Source organism: Rutilus rutilus (assembly GCF_951802725.1).
Source record: "Rutilus rutilus genome assembly, chromosome: 19".
Taxonomy (NCBI): Eukaryota; Metazoa; Chordata; class Actinopteri; order Cypriniformes; family Leuciscidae; genus Rutilus; species Rutilus rutilus.
In genome coordinates, this window is record NC_140232.1 from 34,319,057 (window position 1) to 34,330,932 (window position 11,876).

At 35.1% G+C, this 11,876-nt stretch overlaps 1 protein-coding gene across 1 annotated transcript; it reads left to right on the plus strand.

The window, feature by feature from the left end:
- Positions 1 to 4,947: 4,947 nt before the first annotated feature.
- Positions 4,948 to 7,057, plus strand: LOC311278699 (thyrotropin-releasing hormone receptor; the record flags this gene model as incomplete). The annotated part of the gene is given in 3 exon segments (XM_084389708.1): positions 4,948 to 5,316; positions 5,320 to 5,670; positions 6,698 to 7,057. Coding segments are annotated over 3 exon segments (1,080 nt in total).
- Between the last annotated feature and the right edge of the window lie 4,819 nt (positions 7,058 to 11,876).

Genomic DNA, 11,876 nt, shown 5'->3' on the forward strand with positions numbered 1-11,876 from the left:
CTACATGACTCAAGATGACAAACAGGTGTGTCCCACGGAGAACCTGTAACGCAGGTCTGCTTATGAATTCCCCTAAAATCCCCGTACAAAAACCATTCAAGCCCAGTCACCCGAACCATCATTTGATCCATCAGAAAACAGCTTCTCTCCTGTTTCAACAAGCACTTCATACAAAACTCAAGTAATGTGCTAATATTTTATGAGTACATTGCTGGCCTCGTCTTCCTTTATATTTATTTACCTGCCATTAATTTCTGCCATCACTGAAATCACATTTGACCTTAGACTATTATCATTTTAATTGTGTAAAATTCCATCAAATTGAATTGAATAATCCTTACATATTATTCATATTATGAATTAAATCTTAATGGAACAAGGGAATGGACTTTAGTTTATGTGATTCGTATTCATGAATTAAAAAGTTCAAATATGACTCATCACAGGTGTGTCCCATTATGACAAACTTGTGTTACAGGTCTCTTTATGAACTCCCCTGAGATCCCAGTACAAAAATATCCACTTTTCAGCTCAGTCACACTAACCAATGTTTAATATCAGTAAACAGACAATCCAGCCTGTTTTAACACAAGCACTTCATACGAAACACAAGTTTAATCTTGCTAGTGTTCTTATGCTTTAGGCTTTACAAACATTCCATGGAAAAATACTGTATGAGTCCTGAACCAGAGGCATGTCTTCATGTTTTGACAGGATCTGTGTTAACGCCCTCATTTGTCAATCAGATGATAACAAAGGTAGGCTAAATGAGAAATATTTCCTCATGAAAAGATTAATATTGTTAGTTGACAAGAAATTTTACATTTAATCATTATCAGATGCTTTTATCCAAAGTGACTTACAAAATGAAGAGAGCAATAGAAGCAGTCAAGTCAACAATAGGGCAACAGTATCCAAATGTCGTGACCAGTCCCAGTTAATCCAGCATAGCCTATAATTATAATAGATATAGAATAGAAAGTGTTAGTATTGAGTTAAATGTTGGCGAAAAAGATGCGTCTTTAGCAGTTTCTTGTAAATGGCTAAATGGCTTTTCCCAAGAAACAAGACTTTGCCATCTTGGTGTTTGGTGTTCTTATATAGAAAATGCATCTTGATTTAAGAATTTGTAGATATTTTGACTGGAAACAAGACAAAAATACCAAGTAAGAATAGCATTTTTTTGCAGTGTACCGAGCTAAATATCATCTGCAGTCCCTGATTTGAATGTATGAATGAGATGAGTGTGTTGTTTCTGCTTCAGTGAGGAGGGACATTATTTCTACCAGCATGATTTCAACTTCACCAATATCTCAGCCATTATAAAGTACCAGAAACACTCAAATCAGTGCAGAAACCAGTTAAGACCAGCCAATCATGAGTTACTCCAAACACATCATCACAATAATCTGAGGCCTGGTTTCACAGACAGGGTTTAGATTAAGCCAGGATCAGACCTTAGTTCAATTAGGACATTTAAGAAGCTTTTATAAACATGCCTTAGAAAAAGACATTACTGGTGTGCATCTTGAGATTAAACAATGGCAGTGACATATTTCAAGATATACCAGTGCAAGTTGCTTTCAGTTAAAACAACTCAAGCATACATTTTAGTCTGGAACTAGTTTAAGTCTTGTCTTGTGAAACTAGGGGTGAGAGTCAGATTTAATCTCATTGCAATGTGTAATTTTTGTGTACAATCCTCCTTATATTTTGTTCTTAAAACCCTTCCAGTAAGTTAGTTGGGTTGGGTAGCTGTAACATGTTTTGCTACATGAGTTTTTCAAGTACTAGAAGTGAGATGGCTCCCTCTTGAGGCTGGATGAATTTGCAGTGTTTTGTGTCAGACTGTAAATCCAGAGATCAGCTGGTCATCAGAGTTGTGATCTGGGTCTCATATCAGAGTATCTACTGACTAACATTCATAATTTACATTTGAAGTCTTTCCCTGCAGTTCTGAGGGAGTCTTGACTTTATTAGATCTGTGAACTCTTGACTAGTTTATTTCCTGATTACAGAAAAAAAAGAGTAATGCTGCCTTATAGGAATAGTTCGCCCAAATATGAGAATTCTGTCATTATTTTCCCACCTTCATGACATTCCAATCCAGTATAATTTATTCTGTGGACCCAAAAGATGATGTTTTGAAGAACGTTGCACTCTTTTATTGCCTTTTATTTTTTGGAATATCTTTTTTGTGGTCCATAAATAAGTCATACAGGTTTGAAACGATATGAGGGTGATTAAATGATTAAATATATATAATACTTACTTTAGTAAAACCTGTTTAAAATGATGTCCGCTCATATGAGATGAAGATTGTCACATTTGTGAAAGCTGTTTTATTTTCCAGACTGCTGATGCCTCATGAGAGCCGACGACTGCCTGCTTTATCTCGGTAATCTTCATGTCATTAAATAGAATTTTCCATTGGGAAATACATTCATCATAATGAAAACAATAGCACCTTTTTATAAACGTATCTTTTGTCCTGAATACTGTCTTAAACTACACAGCTCAGGATAGTCACTAGGGTTTGAGAGCATCTGTGTTCTAGTGATGTCATCAGCCAATCATGATGTCATTTTCCTGCAGCTCGAGTCATTAGTCACATGACATTTACAGCTCAGGTGATTGGCTCAAAAACAGCTGCATCCAGAACTGAGTGCTCAAATCACATACATTGTAGAAAAAAAATTACCCAATGTACAGATAATATAAAATAATTTTCCGTATTGATTTGAACAGGTGTTTTATCCATATTTTGAAACTCATTGTAGTAAGGTTTAGGATTAAAGGGAATGTCCGTAAACGTAACGAATAATGTCCTGGCAGAAAATTACCAGTACCATTTTTTTCTTCTTCTGTAGAGCAGAAAAATGCCTATAGCTGTCATAGACCAGACCATTTCTTTTAAATAAATAAATAAATAATATTTTCTGATTGGCTTATCAAATTCTAGCTTTATTAGCTGCTGTTTTATGTCGATTTATATTGTTACATCTGGACTGGTTGATTAAAGGTGTTTCGTCACTTACTGAAGCAGCTTCATCAGTTGTGTGATCATGACCTGCATCCCAAAAGATCCATTGAAGGGGACATATTATGCCCCTTTTCCCAAGATGTAATAATAAGTCTCATGTGTCCCCAGAATATGTCTGTGAAGTTTCTGCTCAAAATACCCCACAGATCATTTATTATAGCTTGTAAAATGTGCCCCTATTTGTGTGAGCAAAAATACGCTCTTTTTGTGTGTGTCCCTTTAAATGCAAATGAGCTCCTTCACCCCGCCCCCTTTCCAGAAGAGGGCGGAGCCTTTACAGCTCCTGCTTCTGATGCTCTGGCAACAACAAAACGGGAGAATCTCACGCAGCCAAAATGTCAGAAATTGTCGTATAGGTGTTCGGCTTTACATGTTTGAACCGGAGTCGGACAATGATGGAGAGACTCAGGAAGAAGTTTGTTAGGAAGAAGAACTTTTAGAATGCAACTGGGCATTTCTGAATGGTTAGTTATGGAAGCTTGTTTCCGCCACAAAAGAAAAAAATTTAAATGATAATTGCGACTTTTTATCTCACAATTGCGAGTTTACATCTCGCAATTCTGACTTTATTTCTCAGAATTGCGAAAGACAAAGTCAGAATTGCGTGAAATAAAGTCGCAATTGCGTGTTATAAAGTCAGAATTGTGAGATATAAAGTCAGAATTACGTGAAATAAAGTCACAATTGCGAGTTATAAAGTCAGAATTGCGAGATATAAAGTCGCAATTGCGTGTTATAAAGTCAGAATTGCGAAAGACAAAGTCAGAATTACGTGAAATAAAGTCACAATTGCGTGTTATAAAGTCAGAATTGCGAGATATAAAGTCAGAATTACGTGAAATAAAGTCACAATTGCGAGTTATAAAGTCAGAATTGCGAGATATAAAGTCGCAATTGCGTGTTATAAAGTCAGAATTGCGTGAAATAAAGTCAGAATTGCGTGAAATAAAGTCGCAATTGCGTATTATAAAGTCAGAATTGCATGATGTAAAGTCGCAATTGCGAGAAAAAAAGTCAGAATTCTGACTTTATAAGACGCAATTGCGACTTTATTTCACGCAATTCTGACTTTATATCTCAAAATTCTGAGAAATAAAGTCAGAATTGCGAGATGTTAACTCGCAATTGTGAGATAAAAAGTCGAAATTATCTCTTAAAATGTTTTATTCTGTGGCGGAAACAAGCTTCCATAGTTAGTGGATAAATGTATGTAGTTGTTGTGGAGTTAAGTTGACTAGCATCATCGACTAGCATGTACCGTCATGTTAATCTAAAAATCTTTCAGAAAGAACTTTTGTGCAAATCTAGCGTTTGTGAAGCAGTCCGGTAAAAAAAAAAAAATGTGTGCAAGTATATAAATCTTAAACGACTTTCTTCTGCACATTTCCTTCCTAAATGAAATTTATTTCAAGGGATTATAAAAAAGGAGTGGGTGGATTTGTACCATTATAGGCTTGTTTACACACTGGACACACATCTGAGTTCAAATACCTTACAGTATAAAAGAGAATTTTGCATAATAGGCTTTTAAATTTGCATTTATTGAACTATTTCTAACCGAACACAAAGCTTTAGACAAGAATCAGGAGAGAGAGAGAGGGAGAGAGAAGAGAGAGAGAGGGAGAGAGGAGAGGGATTAATTGGAAGTGAGTGAAAGAGGAGGAGAGAAGAAAAGGACTGATGCTTGTTTTCTCAGTAGATGCTGCATCTCTCTGGAGAAGAAGTCGCCTCGTTTTCCTCTCACTGGATCATCTCAATGAGTGACGTTTCATGCATATCTTCTCAAACGTGTGCTCTTAATCTCACTTCTCTCAAACTTTCTCCAGGATTTAGTTGAGACGGCTGAAATGGGAAACACCATGATGGATAACAGCACCTCGACACATCCCGACAGGAACTCCACGATGCCGGAGAACCCGCTGGAGGTTCAGGTGGTCACCATCTCTCTGTCTCTGCTGATCTGCGGGGTGGGAATCGCTGGGAACGCCATGGTGGTTTTAGTGGTGATCCGTAGCAAGCACATGATGACTGCAACTAACTGTTACCTGGTGAGTCTGGCGGTGGCCGATCTGACCGTGCTTCTGGCCGCCGGTTTGCCCAACATCTCCGAGGTCGTGGCTTCGTGGATCTACGGATACGCCGGCTGCGTTTGCATCACGTTCCTGCAGTATCTGGGCATCAACGTCTCGTCTTGCTCCATCATGGCGTTCACCGTCGAGCGCTACATCGCTATCTGCCACTCCATCAAAGCCCAGTTCATCTGCACCGTGTCCTGAGCCAAGAAGATCATCGCCTGCGTTTGGATCTTCACGTCTCTGTACTGCATCATGTGGTTTTTCCTGGTGGACACGAATGAGACGGTTTACGGGAACGGCGTCGTGGTCCGGTGTGGCTATCGGGTGTCCAGGAACCTCTACATGCCCATCTACTTTCTGGACTTCACCTTGTTTTATGTCGTTCCTCTTGTCGTGGCTTCGGTTCTGTACGGTCTGATCGCCAGGATTTTGTTTCGAGACCCGCTGCCGTCGAATCTCTCAGAGCAAAGGCTCTCCGTCCATCAGAGCCGACGAAAGAGTTCAGTGAAGGTGTCCTGCAAAACAAACAGTGCAGCGACGTCCAGAAAACAGGTTTGGTCTATCATGTCCATTCTATAGAAAGAAAGAAATAAAGAAAGAGGGAAAGACTATTACAAAGATTGATTGTTTTAATTAGTTATCACAACTTAAAATTTTGCGTTTATTTGTTGTGGTGACTCAAAAATCCAAGTTGAAACTTAAAATCTTAAGGCAGCATAAACACATATAGTATTTTACTGTGTGTGTGTGTGTGTGTGTGTGTGTGAGTGTGTGAGTGTGTGTGTGTGTGTGTGTGTATGTGTGTGTGAGTGTCTATGTATATCAAATGTATGTCAATTATAGAAAATATAAAGATATAAAGAAAGAAAACAGTTTATATTTATTTTTGTCTATGTAATTTATTTGATATAAACTGACATAATAAATAGAAAATATAAAGAAAGAAAATAATATATATATATATATATATATGAAATGTATTGACATAATAAACAGAAAATATAAAGAAAACATATGTATTAATATTTAAATATTTATTTTCACTATATGATTACATCGCACAAAGACTAAGTTAAAACAACATATCATTATATTTATTTTCATGCCTATGTAATTTATTTTATATAAATTGATATAATAAACAGATAATATAAAAAACATACTTATTAATATTTATATATTTATTTTCATATAATTATATACAATTAATTATAAAATACATTTCATATATATATAAATTATTAAATTGTCTATATACAATATAAAGAAACCATTTATTTATTCATATTTATTTTCATGTCTATGAAATTTATAGAAATTAGAAACAATGGCAAATTATGTATGTATTATCTGTTAATTTATTTATTTAATACAAATGTCTTAGACTTTGGGAGCAGAAAACAGCACAGTGACCTTAAGGTGACCTCTATTATTCTGACTATATGATGCAAATTAGCAATGTTGCAATAATCCGGCTTGTTTACATTTTGTATTTTATACTAATGTTCATTAACATGCTTTGTTCCTATTAAATAATCAAACGAGACTAGCGCAGCTCACGCTTGTCTTCCTCCCACAGGTCACGAAGATGCTGGCGGTGGTGGTGGTTCTGTTCGCGGTCCTCTGGATGCCGTACCGGACTCTAGTGGTGGTGAACTCGCTCATGGACCCGCCGTATCTCAACACCTGGTTCCTGCTCTTCTGTCGCATGTGCATTTACACCAACAGCGCCGTCAACCCCATCATCTACAACGCCATGTCGCAGAAGTTCCGCGCTGCTTTCAAGAGGCTCTGCGACTGCAAACGCAGGTCAGATCAGGGCCGAGCTGGAAGATGTGTGTATTACAGCGTCATAAAAGAGTTCTCTGGTGAACACACTGCACAGATGAAGACACACACGCCTGATCTGAGCACGGTCATGTCAGCAGCCTCGGATTAATAAGTCCAAATAAGAGTGATGATTTGCATGCATTACTATGGAAGCTAGTTGTGAGTTATAAATTCTGAACTGTGAGATAGGCATAAACTTGCAATTCTGAGAAAAATAAAGTCTGAATTATGAGATATTAACAAATATCTTAATATTAACAAATATTAACAAAAACAAAATCACAAGCAAATATGTAACGATTAATCGCATCCGAAATAAAAGTTTGTTTACATAATATATGTGTTTGTACTGCGTATAATTATTTAGTATATATAAATACACACAAATGTATATATTTAAGAAAAATGTGGTATTTTTATATAAAATATTTATATATAATATAAATTATGTATAAATATATATACAGTATATACATGCAAATATTTCTTATATACATGCATATGTGTATATATATATACAAAATAATTATACGCAGTACAAACACATATATAAACACAAACTTTTATTTTGGATGCGATTAATCGTTGCCCAGCCCTAAATATGATCTGTAAGTCATGACAACTTATGCTTTAACATTACTAAATAAGTTTTGGCTTTTTAAAAAATAAGTTACATGAGATTCAGCTCAATTTTTAGTCAGTTTTATATCATTCTAGTTGAAATGACTTAAATTTAAGGCAGCCACTGAAACTAACAAGTTTTTAAGTTGAAATAGGTGGAAATTGTTTACGGCGACTTCCGTTCATTTTTGTTTAAAGGTTTTGCATCTAAATTGTGAATTATCATACATCACTGTGGTTGTAGTGACAGATCCAGTAAGTGTTTACAGCGCTGTACTCATAAATGTGAGAAATTATTCATTTATTTAATTATAGTGTGTAGGCATGTTCTGTTAATGTTAAAGTAAAAGTAGAAATAAAACATTCAAGGAAACCACATCAGGAGGAAACAACTTGTCATTGATTTTTAAAATAAGAGTTCATTGTATTCGGAAAAGAAACTGTTAAAACATAAAACCTTAAAGACATTTAAGTCCACTTTTAATGTTAATCTTTAATCACTTAGCTACTACATAAATGCTCTTTTAGAGTTGAGAACTGAATGTTACTCATGTTTGATAGTACTTTACAACATTTTAACGCATCTCAAAGGAAAGATTTTTTAACAAAATGCAATCCTGAACTTTAAACCGTATTCTAGCGATCATGTGTGGTAGTTAAATAAAAAGAGCCTCTTCCTCTCATACAATATTTATGATATAAACTTTTTTATTTTATTTATTTAATCTCTGTTTTGTTGTGACTTGAAAGAGTTATTGAACACTGTAGTTCTCTTCTGAATGTATTTAGAGCATAAAGAAAATGAAAGAAATGTTAAGAAAATAAATTTAGCGTGGTGCTTCATACCTGTTTACTTCCTTTACCTGTTTTCATCTGTCATTCTGCTTCATCCCTCACAGTCAGGTAAAAATAGCGGTTTCATCATTTCCTGTGGGAATAAAAGCACACACACACACACACACACACACACACACACACACACACGCTTCATCAAACGCGGGTCACATTTCTCTGAACTGAATCTCCGTCAGTTTCTGTATTTCCACTTTGACTCGCCATTTCTTCTGTTCTCTTTTTAGTTATTTTTGTTTTCCTGATTTTTAGCTATTTTAGTTTATGCTTTCATTTTTTTTTTCTCGTCGTTTCAGATTCTGTCGTGCTCTTGATGTCAGGGATGGTTATTCATAAATCACACACTGCAGAATTCACCTTTCACTTCTTTCTTAAATGTTTCAAAGTTTGCAACACTGAAACTTCAGCCTGTAAACATCTCAGTTCTGCTCTCTTTCTTATTCTGAGTCTCATGCTCACCAAACTGTGAAATATTATTACAATTTAAAAGAACCATTTTCTATGTGAATATACAGTAAAGTCAAATGTAATTTATTCCTGTGATCAAAGCTGAATGTCCAGCATCATTACTCCAGTCTTCAGTGTCACATGATCCTTCAGAAATCACTCTAATATGATGATTTGATGCTCAAGACACATTTATGTTTATTATCAGTGTTGAAAGGTTCGTGGAAACTGTGATACATTTTATTGTTCGGGATTCTATGATGAATAGAAAGAACAGCATTTATTTGAAATAGAATCTTTTGTAACATTATAAACGTCTTTTCTGTCACTTTGATCAAACTAATGCATAAATAAAAAGGATTAATTTATTAACTGTTTACTTCATATGGATATTCAGTGGATGCATGCTTAATTTTAGTTTGTTTAGATTTTGCTGTGATTATATATATATATATATATATATATAGAGAGAGAGAGAGAGAGAGAGAGAGAGAGAGAGAGAGAGATCATCATCATAGAACCATTTCAGAGCAAATAAAGAGATGAAAACAGGAGATTGTGTGAAAAGTATGTTTTTAGTATTAAAAAGAGAGAAGACAGTGAATTAAATGAGATCAGATCTAAGACAGACACTATGATGTTAATGGACGATAATAATTATAAAGATAATTCTTTGAAAACTATTTCCTGAAGTCAAATATTCTGCTGTGAAATTAGTAAATTGTTTAATTTAAACCTGTTCAGGTTATAATAGCCTTGTTGTATCGAGTCTCGTTTGAAATGTTCTTGGTCGCTGCATCATAAATGAAATGTATATTTTACTCATGCTGGTCTGTGATTGTGAATATTATCACCTCTAACTGGTGTGTAAAAACAAGATGAACTTGTTCTGTTTGATTTAAGTGGCTTGATTCTGATGATGCATATGTGTTTGTAAAAGTGCCAAAATGATTTTTGGGTAGTTTTTTGATAATTATTATATCAAGCATGTATTTCTGGACGGTTAATGGCAATATTTTGGCAATTAAATGGCTCTTTATAAATCAACTACTCTTTTATTTGAAAGGATTTGGGCTAGAAGAGAGAGTCCAACATATTTCACTTCAGTTAGTTTTATAAGCAGCTCTGTGATATTCATCTCTATTAGAGATCATATTATAAGTTCTTTTCAAACCTCAAACAATTCATGCGCTTCTTGTTTTGAATAAATATGATCTTCTGGAGGATAAACAGCTTTTAATGGTTCATCTGGCTGTATTATGATCTAATGTGATGTTCTTTTATGCATGTGTGTGTGTGTGTGTGTGTGTGTGTGTGTGTGTGTGTGTGTGTGTGTGTGTGTGTGTGTGTGTGTGTGTGTGTGTGTGTGTGTTTCATTCACAGGAGCATCACTTTACTTTCTGAAAGGATATTGAGCTTCTATTTCCATCTTTTAGACTGGAGTGAAATATAATGTAACTTCAAAATGAATGCAACAAGGATCGCATAGTTTAAAAATAATAATTGCACGATTAAATACAGTCAATAATTGATCAGCTTTTAAATCTTGTACTTAAACTGAACCTCCTTATCAGCATTTATCCACCAAAATGTAGAATATATGAGTGACAGACATGCTCCGTCTGCTGATGCTGAATCAACTATATTTACAGACTGGGTTTTTTTTTTTTTTTTTTTTTTTTTTTTTTTACTCTTTATTTATTCAATTTTCAAATTATAACAAACATAACAAAACAAAACAAAACAGAACAGCAGGGTGTTATGTTACAAAGATTCCCTTTCACACTTGGGTCTTATAGATTATCCATTTCTTCCATCTCAGTTCAAAATTAGCTGATTTCAGTCATATAAAGTGAGTGATTTTTTCCATATAGATTTCTTCCATTATCTCTTTCCATTGTGACTATGTTAAAGTGAGACTCTTCAGCCAGTTCCTTGTAATAGTTTTTTTGCTGGCCATCAACATAACTTTGTAGAGATACATATCCTCAGTTCGTATAACTAAATTGGAAAGTAAACCAAGGTACATAGATTGAAAGTCAGTGGGAAACGCATAGCCCAAGACAACCCTTATTACAGTCCAGACTGGGGATTTTAAATATACTGAGATAAAATTACTACTGTCCTTCACTAAATCTGCAAGATTAATTACCTTACGATCATTTCTTTTGAAGAAACACAGACCAGTTATTGAGGAGAAACAGCAGACACTTTCTTCACTCAAAATTATAAGCAGGCTTGCATTTATTTAAATCTTTAAACATACATGAATAATTAACTAAACAATAAGGATGTTTAGTCACCCTTAATGTTAGATGTTTTATGTCCTAGGCTGCGTCTGAAATCGCATACTTCCCTATTAGCCTATATAGTAGGCGAAAACAGTATGTGACAAAATAAATGTGTGAAATCACAGTAATCATAAAAGAGGAGGCAAAAATGACCCACTTCTTCCAGTGAGATTCTGAGTGTGCATACGACTATCCCATGAGGCCATGGGGGAGGATTGACCCTTTTCACATTTCCGGGTTTCTCAGAAGCGGGAGTCGTCATAGTTGGGTAAACTTCTATAACGGCGAAGGAGCGATTACATTAAATATATATATATTTTTATGTTCCCATTTGCTCAAATAGCAAAAGAAAAACAATATTTTCACAACTTTCAAAAATAGGGAAAAAAGCAGCGTTAACTAGTTTCTTGTAATTTAGTGCAAAAGTATAGTGTTATTATAGTGTTATAAATATATAATAAATAATAAATAAAAAAAAAATATATATAAGTGTGCTTGTGAAGCAGTGAGATGGCCTCCTCTAGTGGCTGGATGAAGTTACTGCGTTTAAAACAGTGTGAAGTTCCTGAGCGGATTTCAGAATGGAAGTCTGATTTGGTGTGTGTGTTCCCCTGTCCTGTCCCGTGTTTAGCAGTTCCCCGTTATGTTGATTAGTCTCCCCAGGTGGTTCTTATTAGCCACGCCCCCTTGTTATCTTGTTTAGCTTGTCTGTCTGTG